This window comes from Carlito syrichta, unplaced genomic scaffold, assembly GCF_000164805.1.
Source record: "Carlito syrichta isolate Samal-C Ts95f unplaced genomic scaffold, Tarsius_syrichta-2.0.1 Scaffold288844, whole genome shotgun sequence".
Taxonomy (NCBI): domain Eukaryota; kingdom Metazoa; phylum Chordata; class Mammalia; order Primates; family Tarsiidae; genus Carlito; species Carlito syrichta.
The window spans coordinates 169525-195330 of NW_007232940.1; the positions used below are offsets into that span (position 1 = coordinate 169525).

Here is a 25806-nt window from a genome sequence, read left to right on the forward strand (position 1 = left end):
ATTTCGTGCTCACGGCAGCCTCTTCCTAAAAATCACACATTGAGATCTTTGGGAGTGCTCTTAGTTTAAAATCTCGTGTTGTTTTAAATCACATTTAGGTCATCTCCATGCACAATGCACCCATTGATCCTCTCACATAAGACTAAGTTATGTGATTGAAATGGGTAGGGCAGACCAGCTGGCGAGGTGAGGGTACTGGAATCCAGGCCAAAACAGTGGTAGGGAAGGAAGTGCGGTCTGGTTACCACCTGTAAAATGAGAGCTCAGAGGGTAGAGTTGGAGACCCCTGGCTGGAAGACGACTCTTGAGAGACCTTCCTCTCCTCATGAATCCCTTCCTCTGTAGGCTCCTGGGGCTTATTCCGTCTCTACCTCCTCTGTGGGGATGCTGAGCTCACTTGCAGCACCTAGAGGGGAGGATCTTTGGCTCTTCTAAGGAGGCAAAGATAGGCCAGGCAATGTGCTTTCAACCACATGTGTCTGGCCTCCCTGCCCCTGCCCTCTTTTCCCACATTCTTGAATTGGCTCCTCCTTCCCAGCTCCTTGCTCACATCCTCTTGAAGCCTAGGAAGGAAAAGTAGTGTGGGCCACACCACCACTAGCATCTATTTTCAAGGTCGATGGTGAGAATCAATAATTGAAGAGTGAGTTTTAAATATGAAGTACCATATAAATGCTAAATAGACTTGTAATTGATGGTGACTCTAAGGCTTCAGATACCATAAGTTGGGATGGGAATGAATAGATATAAAGTCTTATTCCATAAATACCATGATGAAGTAACACATTCATTTATTCAACAAATATTTATCGAGTGCCTCCTAGGAGCCAGACATTATGGTAGGTGCTAGAGATACAGAATGAGCAACCACAAAACCACTGCTGAACCTCGTCTCCACCCTGCCCAAAAAACTGAAGTTCTGATGGGGAGAGACAGACAACAAGCAAATGAATAAGTAAGATACATAATATTCCTAAATGATGTTAAATGCTGTGGAGAAAAATAAAGCACAGAGGGGAACTAATAGTTAGGGAAAGGTGAAATTTTAAATAGGGCAGATTAGACAAGGCCTTTTTGGGACCATATTTTAATAATTAATTCTTCCCCAGGAGTTTAGATTTTCCAAATATGAGGGGCACCACCCCAAAAATGGAATTTTATTTGGAGGGCAGGCCCCCTGTATTTAGTACAGGCTTCCCCCACTAAGTAAATGTTCTAGGAACCCATCTGCATCAGTGTACCAGCTAGCGTTGTGAAAGGCTGCATTTAGCTTCAGTGAATTTTTTCGGAGATTCTTTCAATGTGTTTGTTCATTTCACGATGAGGGATACACGTGCCCACAACATGCTGCATGTTCAGTGGTTCTCGACCGAAAATGGCATGACCCCCATATCCCACTCTTCTTATTCACTCTATCTTACCCTGAGTGACTTTTTTTGCTTCCCTGGATGAAAAAAGTCCTCAAAGGGACACATTTTGCCAATATGAAAAAGGTGAAACAAAAAATGGCAGAAGCACTAAAGGGCATCAAAGTGAATGAGTTCAAAACCCGTCTTGAATAGTGGAAAAAGCATCTCCGTGGGTGTATTGCATCAAACGGAGACTACTCTGAAGGTGACTGAAGTTTAACATGTAAAAATAAATACACACTTTTTTGGTAAATAAATTCCAGGTTTTTGGGGTCTCCCCTCATATAGGTTGATTCCAACCAAAGGTAAAGGATGCCTTTTTTGTTATCTAGATATCCTTTCTAGCAGTGGCATTTATGGTCGCAGCTGTGTGTGTGTGTGTGTGTGTGTGTGTGTGTGTGTGTGTGTGTGTGAGAGAGAGAGAGAGAGATTCTTAGTGTCCGAGTCAGGATTTCTGTTTTTACCAGTATCTCCAAGTTCCACAAACCCACTAATCCTTTCTTCCAATTTGTTTTACTTTTTTTTAACCTTCCTCTTCCCATGTTTTTCTTCCAACACATTTCTTTTGTCCCTAAGACTTGTTGCATCTTCTGGCCAAAGTTATCTCGATTATGCTTCTAGAAATTCAAATTCAGTGACCCATGGGAATTCATACATAAACCCCAGGCTCCACTGGTTATGTATAAAAAAGTGTTCAGTTGTGACTCAGTGGTCAAGTGTGCAAGCTCTGGAGTCAGAACTGAGGTCCTGCACAGGTGATTTTCTCTTTCTGACCTTCAATTTCCTTATCTGCAGAGACCTGTGGTATGCATTCAGTGAGTGGATTCATGGAGAGTGTACAGCACATCCTGCACATTGCCCAACCTAGAGTAGGTCCGGGAGTGTTAGGGGCTCATCTCCTGATTTTTCTCCTTCTAAGTTTTGAAGGATAATCAGTATAGAATTATTGTAGAAATTATCTGCTCTAATAGTTTTCAAGTTATTATTTTTTTAATCAATAGAAGGAACCCTGTTTTTTTTTTTTGCAAATGGAACTCAGCATGGAACCCCTCTACACAAGGAAGAGACATGATGGGATTAGGCCTGCTAAGCTGAGAGCAAGAAGTCTGGGTCCTGCCCACTCTGCATATGCCCCTTGAGACCTCAACCCTCTCTGCTCTCCCAGTGGCAGCCTCTATGGCACTCTAGGAAACACTGGAGTTTCTCAGCTCTTTTAGGCCAACCAAGACAATTTATCAGTATGGGAGGGAGGCTAACTTTAATATTCCTTCAAATTCTGTGCATCCTTAAATTCTCTTTGTAAACAATCAGTCATAACATGCCTCCTACCTAGAAAATTTTAGGGTACAGTAGTGTCACATCCTACCTGCTCCATTGCCATCCCCTTTTGCATTCTATTGAAATTTTCCTTTCCAAGGTGTTACCAGTGCCTATCTACTTGGCAAACCTGATGAATTTTTTTTATCTTCTTTGATCTCTATGCATCATCTGTAATTGACAATCTCATCCATTCTGAAACTGTATCACCCTGGGTTTCCATGACCCGACAGTAAGGGCTTAAGGCAAATAATCCTTTCTAAATGATAGCTTTGATTACTTCACTCCCTTTCTCAGAAGCTCTCCATGGCTACCTATTGCCTGTAGCATAAGCTATTGACAATGCAGCCAACATTCAAGCTATTCATGATCTATTTAATTATAAGCTTCTTTTTTAGCCTTAAATTTTGTGATTGCTCTAGATTATTGTTGGAACCTGTTTGAGACCTCCCAAATAGTGTTTTGAAAGTTGAGAAAGTACACTTATGGCTGGGGAAAAAAAAATAAGGGTGGAGTTAGATAAGATATAAAAACGAAAGGCCCCCTTCATCTGAACCTGATAAGATGGATAAGATTTAAAATGGTAGAGATGGCAGTAAGAACATATCATACCCACTTGATTCATTAAAAGTGTTGGAGTATATGCCTTTGTCAACCCTGCAGACAGAGGACCAATGTGTTATTCATCTTCAGAGCCTCTGGAGTTCCCAACTCAGAACTCTGTTCATCATACTCCTCAATAGATGAATGCATGAAAGAAGAAATGACTGACTGAATTTGAAGCCTAGCAAACTTTAAAAAGTTACACAAGTTAATATAGTCTATTAATTAATAGAGCAACCCCTTAGAAAAATGAAGAGTCATATAGAAATGTGTTTTTATTACCTAATTCCCTAATGTGGTTTTTTTTTGTGTGTTTATAAATGATGTAATTATGCTATTACAATGTATTGGTGCTCATTAATAAATTTGTCAGAAGAAAACCAATGTCCTGTTGGAATTATTTGTATACCTGGACTTCTTTTTTTTTTTTAAATCATGTTTTTTTCCAAAGGAAGCTATATCCTTTATTTTTTACCAGATAATGTTATATCATAGAGCATTTCAAAACTAAATGGCTTGAAGTTGCCACCATTTATTATTGTTTACAAGTCTAGGGGCCATCTTTGTAGTTCTGCTGGTCTTAGCCAGGCTCAGCTGATCTTAGCTGGGCTCACTCTTGTGTCTGGGCCAGCTGGTGGATCAGTGAGGGACTGGCAGGTCCAGTGAGCCAAGATAACCTTGACTCTGCTTTAAGTGGTCTCAGGCTAGCCCAAGCTTGTTCTTTTGGGGAAGGCAGAGAAAAAGTGAGTGATCAGAAGTGTGCAAGGCCACCAGGCTCAGATCATGCAGTGCCACATTCTCTACAATTTATTGGCTAAAGCAAGTGACAAAGCAGCTGAGATTCAGGGGGTGGGGAAGTAAATTCGGCTCTTCCATTCAGTGGGAGAAGTTTCTGGGCCACAAAGGATGTGGATGCAGGGAGGGGCAGAGAATTAGGAACTTCTTTGCCATCAATCTGCCACAGAAGATCTACATGCATCATCAGTTTTTCTTGAGATTAAGAGAGAGATCAAGGAAGACGCTTGAAAGGCCACGGGCTTCCTTTTTCTTGTTGAGATTCAGTTGCTATGTGAGGGTGCTCAAAGTGATACCATTCGATCTGCCCCTGAAGCAGATTCAATTCTTAAATCCTAATTTCATATTCTGTCCTTTTCGTGCCCTCTTAGTTTCTTATCTTCGAACCCAGGAAATGATAGATCAGTTGATTTGTTGCCTTTGTGTCTATAATGAGTAGAGAAACGAAAAGACATTGGGAAGCTTACAGGAAGCAGATATGTGGAGGAAGTTAAAATATATCTTTTGGTTTGCCTCTTTCTGAGCTTGTTTTTTAAAGGCAACATCTAGAAGGAAGTAAAGTCTAGGAGCATATTTTTTGGCTTGGGAGCATCTAACTAGGTGTGTGAGGACATCTGGGGGGAGGGGAGCAAATGGAAGTGCTGATCTGGGGTTTTGGAAGGCACAAGAAAGAAGGGACTGATCAATAGCTGTTTTTCAAGTGCGTAGCATAATTTGTGTCAGGCTGCTGAAATGAGTTAGTGCTTCATAGTTAATGGCTGTGAGCATATTCCTTTATCGCAGCACTCTCCAAAATGTTTGCCATCAACAATTCTAAAAGGCTGTGAGTGACTCACAGCCAACGTGAGTAATGCACTGGAACTTTGTGAGCTGGGCCCTCTTCTCCGAAAACCTTCCCCTTGGACTTTGTGTCTCTGTATTTACATCTCCGGCTTGGCTGCCCCTCAAATCATCCAGCACTCATGCCATCTTGTTTGGCTATCACTTTTTCTAAGTTTCTCTTCCTTCTTGGGGGCTTTTGTGGTTTCCCTGTTCAACCCTTTCTTAGACTTTATGAAAACACCATTCCCTTGCTAGTCAAAGTGTCTTCTACACTATCTTAATGGTGCAATCCAGCCTGAGCAACAAAATGAGATCCTGTCTCAAAATAACAACAATGCAACAGAAGTGTGGTTCATGGACTAATAGCATAAGCATGACCTGGTACTTATGAGAATGCAGAGTTCCAGACTTCACTCTAGACCTATTGAATCAGAGTCTGCATTGGAATAAGATACCTAGATTCATGTACAAGAAAGTATGAGAAACACAATGCTGTTCCACAGACATTGATTTTTGCCCCCTGCCATTTCTGTTCCTTCACTATTAATCTCCCCAGTCCCTTTATTCTCTTACTTTAGGCTAGAAAATAGCCCTCTCTCAACTTTTCACCAACCTCTATATGAGTGATTCCAATGTGTGTTGAGCTATCCTGTTATGAATTGAAATAAAATACAATAAAAGATAATTTTTTTGGCTGAGTGCTGTGGCTCATGCCTAGAATCCCAGCACTTTTGGGGAGGTCAAGGAGTGAGGATCGCTTGAGGCCAGGAGTTGGAGAGCAACCTGGGTAACATAGTGAAATTCCATCTGTTAAACAAACAAACAAACAAACAAAAAAAGATAATTTTTTTCAAGGTTGAATATTTGCTTTGGTAATTGGAAACTGGTGGTAGCTTTCAGGTTTCCTTAACTCTGTACAGTGAGATGTATCCCAAAGACTGAAAAGTAGACATTTCTTTTTTTGTTGTTTGGTTTTTTGATTGTTAAAATGATCTTTTAATTTGAAATGCTAACAAATAAATTGCTTTGTAATTTATATTAAAATTTTTCCATAAGTCAATATCAAGCTAGTGATCTACAAATATATATTTTCTTCACATTTAAAAACTGGATCAATTTCTATGAAAAGTAAAAATTTCCAGAAGAGAAGGTGACACTATCTTAACCTCACTGTGCCCTAATGTTAATCAAGCCTTTCTACCGGAAGAGTGGGTGCCGTGTGTGATCTGAGGCATATTAGAAATGTGTTCCAATGCAAATAGCTCTCACATGACTGAGTTGTGCCCATTCATTGAGTGCTTACTGTGAACGATGTGCCAAGCACGTGCATTGTATATTCACGTGATGGTTTAATCTGCACATTAGCCCAATGAAGTATGATTCCCATTTTCCAGATGAAGAAATTGAGGCTCAGGGAAGGATGGTAAATTGCCCAAAGTTACAAAGCTGGTGAACTGCAGTATTTGAAAGAGGCTATGTGATTTAAAAGAGTACTAGGATTTATCCAACTGGAAATTCCTTTCTTTGGCTCTAAAAGCTTCCAGCTTCACCAGGCATATATTTTTGGGAGAGGCATTACACTAAGCTAATTGCTGATCTCCCTCCTGAATATAGGTATATTGGGTTCCTCATTCCCACCCTTGTCTTTCCTGTCTGCTTTCAATGCTGCCTTCAGCTTGACATTCATTCTGACACCTTCCGACGAGATGTCACTTTGCTCTTTGAGTTGACTGTGGTCCCTGGCACCCACTCTAGCAAGGACGGTCAATCCTTTGCACCCCTCTATTCCCTTTGCCTTGCCTGGCATTGGGCCTGGCAGATCACAAATAACATGTATTTGTTCAGTGAATTGAATCTGAGCTGATTTGTCTCTGACAGGGACCTTGGGAGTGTCAGAGCCCGGATGGAAGAAAGGTTGTTGACAGAGGAGACTTTCTCCACACAGCCTATTTCACACTTCTTACCAAGGACCAGCCTGGATTTCTCTTAAAATACAATCTACAAAGAACTGAAAATGCAGGATTCATGTGTAGGACATAGAGGATGTTACAAACCTTGATAACCACTCTGTCCTGTACTCCTACAAAGAGGTAGCCTACTCAACATTTTTTTTCTTTCAAGTCAGAGTCTCACTCTGTTGCCCAGGCTTGAGTGCAGTGATGTGATCATGGCTTACCGCAGTCTTGACCTCCTGGGCTCAAGTGATCCTTCTGCCTCAGCCTCCCGAATAGCTGGGACTATAGGCATCTGCCACTATGCCCAACTAATTGTTTTCATTTCTTTTTAGAGATGGGAGTCTCACTATGTTGCCCAGGCTGGACTTAGATTCCTGGCCTCAAGCGATCCTCCCAAAGTACTGGGATCATAGGTGTGAGCCACTGTGCCCAGCCTCTACTCAACTTTTAACGAGTTTTGCTTCTTAAAAATCTCACTGGTGGAACTCAACTAGGAAGAAAGCAGAAAACATTCAAAACTTCCTCTTGGAAAGCTATTCTTTGATTTTCAGAGTGTTTTCAAGTGATTTGGGTCTATTTTTAATACCTGTGAGACATGATGTTGTAAGGAGAGCTAAATATAGGGGCCACTCCCCCTTTCTTTTATTCATTGGCCTTAATCTTCCTAGGAGGAAAAGCAAACGCACACAATGTTGCACCACGGAGTTGTGACGTTTGCCCTGACGGGCCCTGCTGAAAGGAAATTCATAAATACTGTGTCGGAAATAAAGATAATGAATGGATTCTTTTTGGAGAAAATGTTAAGTGGGAGTTTATTTATGTTAAACCTTCCCTGTCTGCTGAAGACGGCGAGATAGTTCCTCTTGTTTTCCTCAGGGTCCTTTGGGGACAGCAGTCAGCCTGTGTTACTAGAGTAAGCTTCAGCACCCTACCAGCGGAATCCAGAAGAGCAGGACACTCAGCCAAAAATAACACACGGCATCAAAGCAGCAGCTATAATTCCGGTTCATTTTATACTGACGAGGCTTTTTTTTTTTTTTTTCTGGAGGAAGGCATTAAGCGCATCTTAAAAGCAAACAACTTTGTGAGTACTCATTGGACCAGAAGGAGAGACTAGGGCTTCTTGCAGCAGCTGTAAGCCCGAGGACTCTGTGTTGGGGGACTCTCTACTTTCTATCCTGTGTGTTTCTCATGCTTTTGTGTCTTCCACACACCTTCAGGCTCCGCCATTTTCATTTCTTTTGGGTGGGCCCCTGCATTGTCAGCATCTGGGATGTGGCTAGGAAAAGTCCCTGGAGAGAGTCTTAAGTCTGGTGCCAGGTGCTGAGGCCACCTTTAGTCTGTCATTGTGGTTGATAAAGAAGGGAAGGCGGTTGGCAGTGCAGCTCACAGAGAGGGTCCCAGAACTACCCACTTGTCCGAGGTGCCACCCTTTGGAAGTCATGGGAACTTGGGGAAGTTATTCTACTTTTCCATGCCTCAGTGTCCTTCTCTGAAAACTGGAGATGATAATGCCATCTTCTGGAATTGTTCTAAAGGTTGAAGTGCATGGGGGTCGCAGCTGTTCAATCCCCTTGAGCCCCTGAGTATAGTGTAGTTGCAAAGGGTGAGGCCTGGGAAGTTTCTGGTGTGGTGGCATGATTTCAAGCTCTTAGTTTGATATATTTACTATGCTTTAACAACCATCTGTGGGGAGCGAACTCAGCTTAATCTGGCTTCTAAATCTGTTCACGGTCCTGATTCCCAATGTGGTTGGCAGTAGGGTGACAGCCTGGGCTTTCGCTAAGAAGTTGTATCTATATGTGTTGTATCTCTGCTTCTTGGAGAAGAGACTTCCCACTCTTTGCCTCCCCTGCCATTTCTCAATAAATAAGGGCAGCCAACAGCCCCTGACTGAGCGATGGAACCACCGCTGGAAATATTTGAGGATGTCTTCCAGTGAGGTGGAGATCAAAAGTTTCCAGATAGCACTCTTTCTGCCCAAGTCCAAGAAATACAGTCCCCACCCACTCCCTAAGCATTCCAAAAGATGCTGCATTTTTGCATATCTTTGCTGTTAAATTCTATTCAAAAGACTTAACATTTCAGCTGATTTCAAGTCCTCCCTGTGATGGAAACTTGGGGAAATAGAGCCTTCAGAGCTATTAGGTCAGAGGATCCTTGTCCTCAAGTTTTTCATATGAATCAGTGACTGAAACCTAGCCAAGGCGAGTTTATTAGTCTTTGTGGACATCAGTGTTTTGTACATATCCATGGATATTTGGATTTGGAAATGAGTTTGAAAAGAAGAAAGGAATCCATAGGTCCAGAGTACTGTGAAGTGTTCCTGGCACTGTGATCTGTGATGATGTAGAAACATTTCAGAAAATGTTATATTTAAAAACACCACCACCATATACCTCGTTTTAGCGGCACTCACTAAAGGTGGAGCAGGGTCTCCATGCTGCCCTTCCAAGGACACTGTGACATGAGTGGTGGTTCCTGGAGCTGAGTTATGTCAGGGCAGGAGGGTGGGATTGGTGGGATCCCTTGGGTCATGAAAGTGTAAGCTGCAGTGACTTGCTTACCTTGCTGTCTCTCTCACAGTATGGTGATGGCATGGGTGTGTTTTTCTCATCTCTCAATTATTGATATCCAGCTCCATTCTTAGCTCATAGTAGGTGTTTACTTTGTGCTTTTTAATCCCTATTCTGGGGCAGCAAAAGGATGTAAAAACATGACTTTGTACCTGCTTACTCATGAAGAAAGGCATTTATCTTGATTTCTGTTATACAACTGGATATATATAGTATATCTACAATGCCAGTTTAGGACTCAAGAAAATATTTGAACTTGAATTCTGAAATCCAGTTTGGTCTATTTATAAATTTATGACTTTTAAAAAATTTTGTTACATAATAATTATACATATTTATAGGGTGCGTGTGATATTTTGACACTTGTATACAATGTGTAATGATCAAATCAGGGTAATTAGGATATTCATCACACCTCAAATATTTACTATTTCTTCATGTGGGGAGCATTTCTGAGAGGCACTTAAAATCCAAAATGGAGTAAATTAAATAAATCGTAGGATTTGTCTCTCCGCTCATACCACCTACTCCTTGAGAGCATTAAACAAGCGTATGCTCAAATTCATGGATGCTAGGTTAATACATGGTCTGCACCTGTAAACAGTAGTTTATTTGTGGTAGAACCTTAAAACGTTGTTTAGACAGAAGCTAGAAAGTATGAATTCAGCTCTTATTTTGTAGTTCCTGTCACAACACTTTCCTGGAAAAAAAAAAAAAGAACGACCGTATTAGTCGCAAGTGGCCTTACCTCTAAATTATAAAAATTGTTTCTTTTTTCTTTTGTGGTTTTAAGCCAGGCCCTTGATGTTACTTTAACTTGGTTTTCATGGTGTAATTTATTTTAGTTGGTAAAGATTATTCATCACTCATTTAATTCCAAGGTTATCTATTGATTCTTTTCTCCTCATTTGGTATTTTCTGACATTTTGTGGCACTCAATATTGATTTATACAAAATCAGTCATCTGAATGTCCAGAGGAGGCGTCGTTCACTTGTCATCAGCTGTTTTTCTGAACTAATAAGTGAGATAGCCACATATGTCAAAGGTCTGAAGGTTGGATGATTTAAGGACTGGAGTCCTGCCATTCACACCTACTGGGACATGCTCTTACAAATTTTTGCAGAATTTTGAAAATGAGATCGCTGAAAACATTCTCCAGAGGTACTAATAAGCAGTTTCTTGGCAGGGGGCTAAATTCTTGCCCACAGTGATGATTTGTCATTTGGGTCCTAATCCACTCTAAACCTATGTTCTAAATTGAAAATAAATAAATAAGCTTGATATGCAAACAGACCCTCCACGTAAGTCTCCCTAGCCCATTGCTTCTTAAACTTAATGAATCTGCTTTGTTAAAACGCAAATGAAATTCTGTAGGTTTGGGGAAGGGCCCCGAGATCCTGCATTTCTATTTCTTACTTATTTTTTTGAGTTGGAGTCTCACTCTGTCGCCCAGACTGGAGTGCAGTGGCCGCTCCCAGCCACCGCAGCCTTGACCTGCTGGGCTCCGGCGGTCCTTCCGCCTCAGCCTTCCAAGTAGCTGGAACTACAGGCGCGTGCTACCACGCCCGGTTAATTTTTTTTATTATTATTTATTTAAGAGATGAGGTCTCGCCAAGTTGCCCCGGCGGGTCTCGAACCTGCTGGCTCAGGCAATCCACTCACCTCGACCTCCCAAAGCACGGGATTACAGGCTGAGTCACCGAGTCTGGCCCTAGGGATCCTGCATTTTTAACTAACTCCTAAGTAACGCTGGTCTGTATTTCCTGAGTAACAAGGCCTTAGCCGACCCTCTTACAAAATTGTTATCTTAATTATTTCCTGTTTTGAAGTTTTTGAACTGTATCTGAGGTTCCTCTCAGGTTAGGATGTTGGTATTAGCAGTAAATGGAGAGGGAAGAGATGGCCCCCTATCTTCACCCAAACTGACATTTTATAACAGCTATGAGAACCTATTTATGTGTTACAAGTATGTAAACCCATTGTATAGTGTTTAATAATCTGCAATCACAAGAATTTGGTAGTTTATAAAGTCAATTTTCACTAGTCTTTGAATTCATATTTTCTAAGTTAATTTGTACTTGGGGGAGTTTGGCAATTTCTCCTCTCCTATCTTCTGTCCTCTTGTATGGTTTCTTGTATGCCATCCTTATTCCTTGCCTGGGTGCAAAGAGTCTTGCTTTCCAAGTTGAAATGGAAAATAACTTGTAATAAAATGTTAGAAGAGAGAATTTAGACTCTCTCTTCTAGGAGTATGTGCAATTTCATAGACAATGACAGAAAAGTTTTTTTTAAAAAAACTTTTATCAAAAAGATATGACTGGTGGAAGTTTTAGACTGATGGGAAACTATTTGGGTTGGGGAAGGATGGGAAAGAGGCAAAGAAATTTCCAGCTTTTCTCAGATATATCATATAGCCTATTTCTCATTCAGTCTACTCTTAAGATCTGTCTTTCCACTCTGATATTGGTTATTGTTTCTGGAGACTTATGACTTAAGATGATCTTTAAAGGCAACTCTTTTAAGAAAGTATCCTGTAATTCATCTCTGCTGTGCTTAACACTTGCTAAGGCAGTACTCTGTCTCTGGGCTCTCTTGATGTCCTGACTATCACAATATCAGGAACAGAATATAAACTACTGGAAAGACAAATATTATTTTTATACTGAATTGGGAAAGATGATGTATTGAATGCCTTCACCTGGTTAGACTTAGATTTGATTCCTCACAAATCAGCGACAGATTCATATGTAGAGAAAAATTGAGGTTCTCATCTATATGTTGTTTTTTATTACATTATTTTGCTTCAGGCTCAAACATTTCAAAGTAATTCAGATATAGTGGAAGAAATCTTCTGATTTCCATCAATAAATGTCTACAAAATCCTTTTGATTCTAGTTGCTTGGTATTTTTACATAGATATGGAAAGACATGATATTGCCATGCAGTAATTAATTGGCATCTACATGGCTCAGAGTTATACAAAATTTAACATTTCTAGTTATAGTCAGGCTGATTCTCATTTATGTGATATAAGTATACTTAGGTATTGAAATGGATTCTGTTTCTTGGTTTGCATAGTAGAGTCTGTTGCTTTCTGTCTCTGTTCATTATATGTAGGTTAAGAAAAAGTCCTTCCTGACTTACCATGTTCTCTTTTATAACAGAAAATTTCTTACTCCATGCAACTGAAAAGGGTATTTTGTGGCTCTATAACATAAGTTGATTAAATTTGGAAATCATAATTTATGTATGTACACAAAACATCTGACTTTTGCTTAAAGCACATAAATGCTTATTTATTAATCATGATTTTACAGTGGAGTCAAGGAGTTGAAAAGTCAAGAAGTCTTTTCTCTAAGTTGGGTCCACCGAGTGGAATTCTGAAGGCTTTCTTGCGCAAGTCATATCTCTAAGGGAATTTCTACACATTTCAATTTCAGTTTCTTTAAAATGAATTAAAAATTTCAAGACAATGACCATCAACCTGAGAACAGAATCTATGTAGATTTTTATGATCTCTGGTCCTGCAATAACATTTTTTTGAGGGGAAAGTGACATTTCTTTATAGGGTCTTTCCAAAGCGTTTCACTTATTTCAAGAAAGCAGCAACTCTCTATTTAAACTCATATTTTATAGATGTAATCATTTAATTAAATTATGTAATTACATTAACAGGCACAAATGGCATAAATAGGATTGGGAACAAATACAATTGAATCTTGGTAAGCATACAGCTCAGCTACAAGGCAGCCAAGGAACATGAGTATCCTGGAAAGTATTTATTCTACCAGTCACAGGTGCTCTGTCAAGTCCTGGGTGTCACTGCAGTTCAGGTTAGAGGTTTTACAGAAAGAATATTGAACATAATTATCCCAGAGAAATAGTGCACTGGAAGTCAGTACTATATTTACCCCCTGCTGAAATATGACGCCTATAGTGGTAGTATTCCTACCTTTTAGATTTATCACTCTTAGGTCAGAGATGGTTTCTGTTTTGTTTTGTTTTTGTTTACTATAGAGTTAATATATAGCCACTTCTGCTGGTGTGAATGTGATACATGGTTAGAGTTTGTTGCTGAAGTAGATTTCTGAAGGTAAATACTATTAGTATCAAATGACAAAAAAAAAAAAAAGCAAAAATGGAAGTAAAAGTTTGTGGGAAAAATGCCCTCTTGGTGTCCAAGAAAATTTCATTGAAATAGATTTAAAGTGAAAATGTATTATAACATGGGAAGTCGGGATTCATAAAAATTCTTGCATGGATGTCAAGTGCAAGTGTGTGCAAAATTCCACAGGTGCATGAAAGATCTTTTCATTTCTTCTGGGCCGGCAGTTCCTTGGCTCTAGTACTTACTTTCCCCAACATCCTCCTGCATCCTTCACTCCAAGCTTTTTTTGTTTTCTCCTCCAGTCTGAACATCTGCATCTTACAGAGCAAGAGAAAATACCATCTTCTACCTGCATTTAATTTTGTGGAGTGCATATTTTAATTCACCTGCAACACTCTTTATTTTCTAGTTTTTGACACTTAAAGGAAGTATTAACCCATTTTATTCTGTAATTAAAGTAATTTTCCTTACAATCCAAGGGGGGCTGACTGACACACTTTGTATAGCTTTTTACTTTTATTTTATTTATTTATTTTTTGTGAGTAAGCAGGATTTATTGAGAGGACAGAGACTCCCACAGTGGGAGGGACTTTTTTATTTTTATACGTAACATAAGGAAAATGTTAAAAATTCTAAAACTCTTTATTTCGTATTAGTCAGCATATTCTTAATATGCTGCTTATCTGGAGGGAAAAATAGTGGATAAAAAAAGAGTTTTCCATTACATTTTGGCATCAATTTGATATTAATTTCCACGTGGAACAGGCAACTTAGCCATCTGACTGTAGGCCACCGGTGCACTGAAAGTGGATTGTTTATTCTGAGGCAACAAAGGGTGGATAAAAATTATTTGTAAGATAACCTGGTTTCCTCTGCTTGAAGATTACATTCTAACTATACATATTATTTTTATGCATAAGTTTGTTTTATTTTCAATTTAGGGTTTGCTAATTTTATTTGCTAGGGCTGATATAACAACGTAATGCAAAACGTGTTGCTTAACTGTATTAAAATGTATTGTCTCACAGTTGGGAAGGCTAGAAGTCTGAGATCAAGACGCCAGCAGGGTTGGTTCCTCCTAAGAGCTGTAAAGGAGACTCTGTTCTGTGCCTGTCTCCTGGCTTCTGGTGATTGCTAGCAATCCTTGGCATTCCTTGGCTTGTAGAAGCATCATTCTGATCCCTGCCCTCATCTTCACACAGTGTTCTCCTCGTCTGCATCTGTCTCTGTGACCAAATTTTCCCCTTTTTCTAAGAATGCCAGTCATATTGGATGAAAGCTCACCCTCATGACCCTGTTTTAATTTGATTCCCTTTGTAAAGACTCTTTCTCCAAATAAGGTCACATTCTAAGGCACTGGGGGTTAGGACTCCCACATATGTTTTGGGGGTATACAATTTAACCCACAGAAAAATACATAATCATTATCACTTGCATTTGAAAACATTAAAACAACACAAAAAAGAATCATAGTTGATCCTTCATTTAATGAAAACACTTAACAAAGACAGAAACAAAGCAGAGATTTTTTTGATTGCTTGATTTAGGAATAGTTAATAAAAGCTATGATGTTTAATAAACTCCTGTATTCATGTATGTTTTCATTATGCTTACAATTTGGAGACACTTTGTTTTATCAGCAGTGAATTCATACTGAGCTACATTTATTCTTTGATGCTTCACTTTGCTTACATTAATTTCCTTGCTAAGTGACCAGTAGCATTAGAGTCATGCTATTCTGAGTTTGGATTCTGAGACAGAGGGACACTGCATTATTGAGTGCTTTTATTCTTTTTAAAATTCATATTTCTGCATCATTTTTAGAAATTACCGCACTTAAACTACTATCTGATGAGCAGGAAAAATTAAGACTGTGAAAGAAAGAGGAAATAGGGGAGTGTGAGAGGCATTGGTAGAACAGACTGGGCTTGTAATGGAATATATTTAAAATAATTTTGCATGCTTACCCAAAGCTTGGGGGTCTATGCTCTTCCTAGATTATTTCATTTTATTTTTTATAACAGCTCTATATTGGATAGTGTATTGCACAGGATAGGCTAGGTTATACTGTGAGAACAAACATCTCTGGAAGTTTTTTTCTTGTTCACATAATGCCTGCCAGGTGACTCTCCAAGGAACTTGTTCTCCATGAGTCGGCTAGCATTCTTCTTTGCTTCCATACTAAAGTCCAGCTTACAAAAACATGCTTCTGCAGTCACTGCAGTTAGAGGAAGAGTAGACTGAGAGTGAAGTGCCAATAATTAAGATCTCCCCTGGGAAGCAATACCCATCAGTTCTCTTAGATTTCCTTGGCCAAAACAAGTTATGTGGCTATGCCTTATTTCAAGATGATTAAGGAAAGGCAATCTTGCTGTGTGCCTGGAAACAGAGGGGAACCAGACATTGGGGAATGATAATGCCCTTGAGATTATAATACATACTTCCCCTATATAGGCATGGAAATCAGGGTTCAGAGAATCTGAGAAATCTGCCCGGAGGCACAGAGTTTGATGATAAAGGAGCTGATAATCAAATCTATGTCTGTTTGACTTCAAAGACTATGCTCCCAACCACCTGTGTGCTGCCTTCCATCAGAGCTGATTTAACTACATTGAAGATGGTGTGATTCAAATGGTAAAACCAATTGCACCCAGTTTTTCTTATGAGGTGCTATTGATAAGGATTTAGAAGAAATGGTAAAGAACTAGATGACTGATGATGCTTCTGTTGAGATTAGTCTCTGGGAAAATTTTCTGGACCCTTGCTCCTTTGGCTGTTCTTTCTTACACCTCAGAATAATCTTGTAGGTGCATCAGCATATTCTCAATAAAAGAGGAGAACTGAGTAAGTAAAGAAAGGGTCTTGCATGTGTCTGCTTTCCTCGAAATGAAGTGGGAGGTATGGTCTTGTGATTATTAAAAAGAATAATAGTGGAAAGATAGGCTTGTGTTGCAATTTACAGTCAACAAAACACATTTCCATATTATCTGCAGATAAGAGTAAAGCCAAGTGTAATAATTAACTGTGATGTCATATCAGTGAGGTGTGATGGTCAAAAGAGTCAGTAGGATCTGAGACTGCACCAACAAAAGAGCATTGACTAGCATAAAGTAGGCTTTGGAGTCAGATCTGGGCTAACTCCTGGCCTCATCACTTGTGCAAATGTCTCTTTCTCTTTTGGAGTCTTCATCTGTAAATAAGAAGCATAATAATGACTTCATGAGAGGTTTATAAAGGATAAGCTTGATAGGTTAATAAAGCACTTAACACAGTGTCGGACACCTAGGTCCATGCTCAGTAAATGCTGGTTGTTCTTACTATGATGATGATGGTTAATATTGTGGCAATTTTTCAAACAAGGTATATGATTATTTGGCTCCATGTGCAGTGATGGATCACAGTGGGAATATTATGATCACTTTTGGGAGCGCTGGTGATAGCAGAATGTATTTTTAGGTTGGCAATCAGAATGGAGAAATTATCTAAAACCATCTTATGTGGTTTGCTGAAGAACCTAACAATATTTAACCTGGAAAATATTTGAGGTTTGAGAGCACAGGGCACTCCTGTTGTTGGATTTCTGAAGAGTTGTTCTATGGAATAGGCTTTAGTTTTATTCCTTATGGAATTAAAAACAGTACATCCATAGGTAGAAGCTGCAGTGAGAAGGATGTCAATTCATTCTGGGTCAAAGTTACCAACCATGAAACAGGGCTTTCTTGGGAACTAGTGAGTTGATCATCATTGGTGGTATAAACATTGTTGGATACGTTATCAACAGGACCATGGAGATTCAGACATCAGATGAGTGATTAGATCAGAGAAACCTTAAATGATACTCAACATCGAGTTCTATGATTCCAATCCTGGGTGCATCTGGAGAGCTTTTAAAAAAATTAGCAGTATCTTGTACCCTACCTTAGACCAACTGAAATCAGAATCTTTGGGAGGTAAAGTCTGATTCTGAACAGCAGGAGATAGTATCATTCTGTGTGAGAAATGGTAATGAACAGGACAGAGTTTGATTAGGTTTGGCTTGGTTGAATCCCAAATTCTGACGAGTCCATTCAAAACCAAGCCTCTGGTCATTTTGAATACTGGTTTGAGGAAGAAAGAGGTTGAGGTCCATGGTCAAGTTGAAATGCCTGCCGGATGAGCATCTTATGGGAGATTGTGGTAGGACTGTAGATGCTCAGAATTCAACTATGGGAATGAGTCTATTTTCACCCCAAGGAGCTTGCTATTATTCATGTTTACTGGCTGCTGAGTAATTCATACAGTGCTTTCTGGGGAGACGTATTCAAATGAAATGTGTTGCTACTATGTAAAGTAGTTTATTTCTTCTGGGATACACCAGCCCACTGATTCAACCCTGCAGAACAATGCAAATTCTGGGGTGTGTGTGTGTGTGTGTGTGTGTGTGTGTGTGTGTATGCATTGGGGCAGGGAGAAGATGGTGGAACACACACGGAAATGCATATTTCTAGAGCATAGAGCATGCCTTCACACCTCCCTTTTCTGACCTTTACACCAGAAGCATAAGAATGACCCATTGTCCACTGGCCCTGAAGCTTGGTTGTTCCTAATCTCTGGATGCTTGATGGCTGAGCTGGCCTTCAGCCTGGCCAGTTGGCAGCTGTCTGGGTAGCCCCATGTGTCCCAAATTCGTTCCCGGGTGAGTTCTTCCTGCTTGATCCCTCATCCTCTGGCATGGCGTTTTCTCCATGACAGTCTGCCCCTGAACTGCCCTCGCTGCTGCTTTGGTAAAGGCTTGCAAGGAAAGAGAATAACAGCTGCTGGAGAATCCAGTTTGTGCATGCAGCATCGGCAATGGATGAGACCTCCCCCAGGCTGGAAGAAGACTGGAAAAAAGTACTTCAGCGAGAAGCAGGCTGGCAGGTAAGTGATGCCCTCAGCTCCACAAAGGACTCAAATCTCTCTCATCACTTTTAGTCATCACTTTTAGTCCCAAGTCTAGGTAATACACATCTGTCTACTTGCAGAACTCTATTATCTGCAGGCACATCCATTTGGGAAAAGTCATCATTAGTATCTATGTCTTTGTAAACCATGCAAATAAGACCTCAAATGAATTTATGTTAGATTCTCAAGCAAGCTAATAGGGTTTTACAAATCTATAGATGTTGCTAAATTTATACTTTCTTAATAAAGGCCCTTGAATGAACAAGTTGCAGGTGTATATCAAAGGAAACATGCAGATTTGGTTTTGTGTGTGTACAAGTTCATCGCAACATAAAAATTTAATACAATACCTGTCATCAGACTTACTTTATGGTGTTACAGTAGCTTGGAATAAGGGACTTGCTTTTAACCTATTTTAATGAGGTGACCATTCTTTTAATGCAGCTTGCTTGCCTTCCTTATTTACGCTGTAGAAGCTCTGTGGTATGCAAAGAGTTCAAGCTAAAGGATTCATTTTGGTGTAGAAGTCGTTTTCATTAAAATATGCAAAACAGTAATGTTTATACGTTACAATACCTATTTCAAATTAGCAAAATTATATGCTCCTGTCTCACAAGCTGCCAGCTGAAATCCCTTCCTAAATCCTGTTTGAATGGCTTTGATTACTCTTCTTCACATTACACATTACACACCTCTAATGCATATTTTTACGCATCCACTCCATTGCCATTTAATTAGACAACAATATTGAAGAGTGATGCCAGAGCTCTTTTTCTTTCTTCAATAATGCTGCTGCCTTATGGAAAAAAAAATAAGACTTTTGTGTATAAAGCATTTCTTATGGATAAAGTGAGACCCTGATATTCCATTTTGTCTATAGCAGAACTTTTCATATAAAAATGGGTGATTCAGAATGAGTTGATTTTTTTAACATAAATTTTAAAATATTTCTCCCCTTGTATAAAAAGGAGAACTTTCATAAGATTTCTTCATCCTCCTGCAATAGAAATTTTAGTGAAACATGTTACTGGTATTGGCAGGTATGTTTCCTTCTATGCAATGTGGTATTAAATAAGGAGCTTCAGAAATAAAAACCTCTTACTTACCATGAAATTAGAGTCCTTATATTTTGAGTGGGACATTATTTAGGAAGTGAGAAGGGATGTGAAATAAATCTCTGTATGCTACTTTGAGGATGATGTGTGGTGGGCCTCCAGGGGTCCAAACAAATATTCGGATATTTTATGGTATGTTAATGTGACTTTTGGTCTTTTGTTTATGTGTTTTCCTTTAGAAAGTTGCCATATTATATACAGTCTTCATTTCAAAGAAGAACGAAGGGAGGAAAGATGTGAGGAAATGACTCAGCATCTCTGTGGATAAAATATTTAAACTACAAACTTTAAGTCCAAATGTTTATATAAAAATGCATGTGTCATATCACTGTCAGCATCCCATGAACCTTTAGCTTATTAATTTCCTGAAAGGCTGATAATGAAAATGGAGGCAAATAGATGTGATTCTGTACAGCTGGTCGACCCCTGTCATTTCCATTGTGATCGCCAAGGCTTCCCCTTATAGCTAGTGGAGGTAATGACTTAAAAAAGGGCATCCTACTCTCTGATCTGGCTTCTTGGTGCTGCAAGGCGTTGGGTATAAAGGACGTCATAGGGTGTCAGCTACAGTTCTGTCTACTTCTGCTTCCCCTTCCTCACTCCCAGGAGGTCTGCCTGCTGTCCCCACTCCCCAGTCATTTGTATTGTTCTGCTGGGTCGCCATGTATGTGGAGTCACCCACTTCAGCGGTTGCTCAAGCTGTCTTTAGAGAGGAAAACCAAATCTGATGGCACCAGATGCAAGGCCTTTGTGGTGAGAGTGCCTTCTTTTGGCTGTCTATGGTAGCAATGTAGCTGGGGGAAGTAAAGAGCACGTAAAAAGGAATTGTGATGGATGTCAATGCTTTAGCCAAGTACTACATTGCTTACTGGAACTGATCTGACAGTTTTCTACATACCTACTGTTTGCGCATCACAGTGCTAGGAGTTTTGTGTGTGTGTGTGTTTGTGTGTGTATGTGTATGCGTGTGCATGTGTACACAAACACACATTCGCACATACTTCATTTCTCATAAAAAACCTGGATGGTAGATATAATTACTCCCATTTTACAGATGAGGAAATGAAGCCTCAGGGAGGTTACATAACCTGCCCAAAGCCCTTCAGGGTTCAAGTTCAGGCCTGTTTGACTCCATTGCCTATTGTCTTCCCACTTTTGTTGCCGTGCCATCTGCATTAAATTTTAGTTCATTTTTTATCTCATAGAATAATAGCTTACAAGCAGCTGTGATGTGGGCAGGCAGAAAGCAAGAGGAAGAAAGGAAAAAGGCATGATGATCGTCTAATGGAATAATCAAGCTCTGAATCATTAAGATTTTAATAAAATGTTTTATTTTAGTTGTTTAAACTAAAAACAAGGGTTAAAAATGTAACCCTTACTCTACACCAGGCACTTAACTAAACCCATAATTCTTACAAGGTCTTACAAGTACTTGTAAGACAGACAGATATTACTTATTTCTATTATACAAATCTGGAAACTGAGGCTCAGTGGTGTTAAGGAACATGTCCAAGGTCACAGAGCTAGGAAGATATTGGAAAGGAATTCAGCTTGACCCTAAAGCCTGTACAAAGCTGCCAGTCAGAGTATATTTTCAAATTATATTTGAGCATACATATTTTAACTCTTTCATCCCACAATGATGTGATGGGATTGGTCCATGATCAGTCCCCCAGGTAGGGTTCTTTTGTTTTTTAAAAAATAAATCAAGAGTTAGGCAAAATGCCTTCTCAGTCACCTCTACAAAATGTATTTTATTTTTTATTTTAATTTTTTTGAGTCAGAGTCTCATTCTGTCACCCAGGGTGGCATGGCTCATGGCCACCACAACCTTGACCTGATGGCTCAGGTGATCCTTCTGCCTCAGCCTCTTGAGTAGCTGGAATTACAGATGCATGCCATCATCCAGCTAATTATTTGATTTATTGTAGAGACAAGGTCTTGCCAAGTTTCCCAGGTTGGTCTGGAACTCCTAGACTCAGGCAGTCCTCTCACTTCTGCCTCCCAAAGTGCTGAAATTACAGATGTGAGCCACGGCGCTCGACTGGAATGTGTTTTAATTGGATGCTCTTTGCTTTAAGTGAACTGGCTTACTCATGGAGCTGGAAATGAACTAGATAAAATTTCTAGAATCAACTTTAGATTTGAAAACCCTTTTAAGCATATATCCCATATTGGAAAACTAATAGCATCTGTTGCAAAGTTAATGCTCCTCTCTTCCATAGCCCACTTCAGCTCTGAAACAAGCTTGGGAACAGAGATGGCGGTGTCTTACACCACCGGGTAACCGTAGGACCACTGGCAAACTTAACCTGATATCTGGCTTCTTCACTTATAAACTGAGATAATTATGCTTGAGTGAAGCCTTGGAAGGAAGATAGGATGGAGACTTGACAATGCTTCATTTTTCTAGCCAATAGTCAGTTGGGAGACATTGTAGAGGAGCCAAGTTCTCAATTCTGGATAATAGTTTATCTTGGGGTGGTTTCCTTCAAAACAACCCTTATCACGGCAGAGTGGCCATTTTGAACTGGTCTATCAATATTGTCTGTCTGTGCCTTTCTCCCCACAAGAAGATGAATTCTCCTAGGGCAGAGGTCCTTCTCAGCGCCTGGCATATAATAAACTAAATGAATATTGGCCGATCTGAATGACATTGCACATTTTATCTGAAAACAAAACAGAGACATGATCTAGCTCTGAGACCCCGATTTGATACCTGAAGAGAGTGAATGTGTGACTCCTTCACGTTCCAGTGGCTTGTGAGTAGCAGGGATTATTATCTCCCAGTTCAGCTCTCTACCTTTTCCCTGGACTGCTTCATCATAAACTTCCTTCCTTGAACAATGTTCTCATTGGTAAAACCGGAAATAGAGCATATTATCTGTGTCTGTTTAGGTAGCTTTACTCATAAGGGTACCCTTCTCTGAACAGGTACTACAGCATAAAAGTTTAACCTTGGTGTCCTTCATTCCTAACTGTATAACATAGGTCAAGTTTTTAAACTTCTCTGTACTTCAGTGTTCTCACTTATAAAAATGGGATAGCTATAGTATCTACCTTATAGGACTGTTGTGGGGATCAAATGAATTAATGTATGGACATTGTTTAGAAGAGTTACATCAGTAAGTACTATTTACTGCCCCATCCTATGTACTATATGTATCTGATACTATGTATCTAATGAGATCAGTCATTCAATGTTTATTGAATAGCTACTATGCACAATGCACACCCATACTTAAGTAGATGAGAAAGTGACTGGAGGCATTGTTGCCCTAGAATTCCAGGTTATGGTGGGAGAACATTGCAGGTCATTATAATTATAGGACAGTTGCCAAATGCTCCATGTGTTATGGGAGCATTATGGAGTGGCCTCTGATCTACTTTAGGAGGGGTAACACCAGAGCTAATTCTTAAACAAAGAAAAGGGGGTTAAGTCAGAGAAAGAACTGGGAAGACTATTCAAGGCCAAGAGAAAGAAGATGTCAGAGATAGAAAGGAAAGAGATGCTTAAGTATATGTTGAGGAAGCAGTCCATTGTGCTGTGGGACCAGCCATTCTGGGTGAGGTGGGAGCATGGGAAATAAGTCTGAAGAGGCAAGCAGGAGAAAAGCCTGCATTGCCAAATCACATAGCTTCAGCTGCAGCGCATATAGGTGAATAGAGGTGCCACTATTTGAAAAGAAATGGTTGGAGAAGAAGATGGTCTCTGGGCTCATGATGAAGTGGCCAATAACTAACAATATAGTGGAAGGCAGTTATAATAAATAAAGCAACATATAGCATTTTTAACCAGGAGGACAAACAAAGCCCTGTAAAGATCCAGAGAAGGTAATAGTATCAGGGAGTGTTAACACTGACCAAGAGCTTTATTCTGTGCCAAGAGCTGTTTGAAGCACTTCCCTTATGTTAAATCATTGAATCCTTACTGTTTCTGAATTAGGAAGTTACTAACTGTATCCCCATTTTACAGATAAGACAGTTTAAGAAAGATAAAGATAAGGTCTTGTAACTTGTATGTGGGATTGAGATCCAAGCAGCCTGAATCCAAAGCTCATAGGATTATGTCCGTATACCTGGAATGAGGAGGGCAGGAATAATTTCATAGAGTAGGTGTCATTTAAGCCAGGCCTTCCAGGAGGAGCAGGATTTGCAAGCAGGAAAAGTCTGAGTTAGCACGCGGGTTCTCAGTGATGGTGGATATTCCTCACTCAGTGCAGAGAGCATGTTCTCTTTTTTAGCAGGGCTCCCAAGGTTATTGGACCAGCGAAGTTTCTCAAGGTGACATGGGTCAGCTTCACAGTTCCTAAGAGAGGCAGTGAATGGAAAGAGAGGCCTCAGAGAGGCCTCAGGTCGTGCCCAGCACAGATGTCCTGGAAATGGTCACCCTGGAAAACAGGAGGCCTGGCTGGAGGTCATCTAGTCCTAGATAGGCAACCCCAGGCGAGTCCTTTACTTCCACTCTATAAAATGGGAAAACATTCATCTTCCAGGTACAAATTCAGTGAAATCATGTGTGTTTGAAGGAACTTCGCCTACGATAAAACATTCTACAAGCATAAGGTTTTACTTCTATTAACTGAAAATAAAGAAGAATTATATTTTGAAATAATAACAAATACAAAATTAGATTTATGTGTGCTTCACTTTCTCTTCCAGTTCCAATTTTAGGTTTTAGTTTTCATGTAGAAAGGAAAATCAGTTTGCTACCATTTCCTGTTCTCAAGAAAGGATTTGGGTCTCGCTGTTTGAAGCACTTCACACTGGGCATCGATGTAAGAGTGGTTCATATTTTGAGTTTCCTTCATATTTAGAGAAATCTACTTCAAGGTACCATAAACTATCAAGTGAGTAAATGGTGATGATATGTAAAAATTAGCACCTGAGGCCATAGATGGACCTTTTGTAATGTTATGTCAAGAGTATGATGGACCTAGCAAAAGATGGTTTGAATGGTCTTAATGTAGACGCTATCGTAGTTTAAGTGCATCAGAAAACAAATTCTATTTGTCTCCTATTATTACAGTGGTGCATTCTGAGAAGACCCCTTTTCTTATCGCTGGTTGTAATTTTTTGTTGTTGCCTTTTAAATGTGGGACACATCCATTCATTTATTCATTGTTTTTCATTCATGGGATGAAGCATTTGATGTATTTCTTAGATTCAAATATCATAGATTCACAAGGCTGGGAGAGACCTTGGGTTGTTTGTTTTCATCCTACATGCTCCTCACTCTGAGCAGAAGCAAGTCCAAAAGGCTGAAGACTGATAACCTAAGGCAGCCTCTCTCCATAAGTCATTCCTAGGTCTAACAAACGATGCTAAGGCTAAGAAAATTCTTTCTTGTAGCGGATTTAAACTCAGCCCATTGCAGCTTAGGTACAGTTCTGCTCCTTCATCCTCCCTGGAGGTGGAGAAAAACAGCTCAGTCACTGTCCTCAGAAGTCAGCCTTCCTGGCCTTGATGATCATTATGAAACCAGCCTTCAGCTTTTGCTTCTTAAGCCCATGCAACCTAAATCCTTAGGTATAATTCTTCATTTTCATCTTCTTGAGCTTCTGTGAACCTTGTTCAAATCTGCTCATCATCCCTAACTTCTACAGCCTAGAACGTTTCAGGAGGATCTAGCCAAGGCTAACCAGTACTGATCATCTTCTCATTCATGTAATCAACCACACAGATTGAGCACCATATTTTAAATACTTAGAACTCGTAACTAAGCTTTGAGGGATGCAAAGCTTGATAAAAGACAGCATGATGGAGCAGGTAAGAACCTGGCTAACATAATGCATCACTACTCACCAGCTAAGTAGGGAGGATGTTACTTAAACTCTCTGAGTCTCAGTTCCCTCATGGGCATGCTATGGGATAATGCTAGTATCTATCTCCTAGTGTTGTTGTGAGGATTAAATGAGTGCATTCATGTAATGCATTTGGCAGAGTGGCTGGTACATAGTTATTGGCTATATGACTGGGAAATAGAATAAAAAATAAGATGTAGACCCTGAACTTGAGCTGAGCCCATTCAACCTGAAAGGATTAACTACCAAATGATGAATAAACAACTGATTGTAATTCAGTCTGTTAAGTGCTCTAGTAGCAGAAGAAGAATGTGGAATGAATGACTTCATAAAGTTCAAGGAAAGTGTCCTGTATGATGTACTTCTTAGACTCACATA

At 39.8% G+C, this 25806-nt stretch overlaps 1 protein-coding gene across 2 annotated transcripts in view; it reads left to right on the plus strand.

Moving 5' to 3' along the window:
- Positions 1–25806, plus strand: part of PPARGC1A (PPARG coactivator 1 alpha) — a 462550-nt gene that overhangs the window by 149326 nt on the left and 287418 nt on the right. Inside the window, exons 1-2 of one of the 2 annotated variants that reach the window (XM_008053899.2) lie at positions 12669–12679; positions 18318–18485. The exons of the other annotated variant lie outside the window; for it this stretch is intronic. Coding sequence (XP_008052090.1) covers positions 18417–18485 — 69 coding nt within the window. The 5' untranslated portion in view covers positions 12669–12679; positions 18318–18416. Of the gene's footprint in view, positions 1–12668; positions 12680–18317; positions 18486–25806 lie in introns of those variants that run through there. 2 annotated transcript variants of the gene reach the window in all.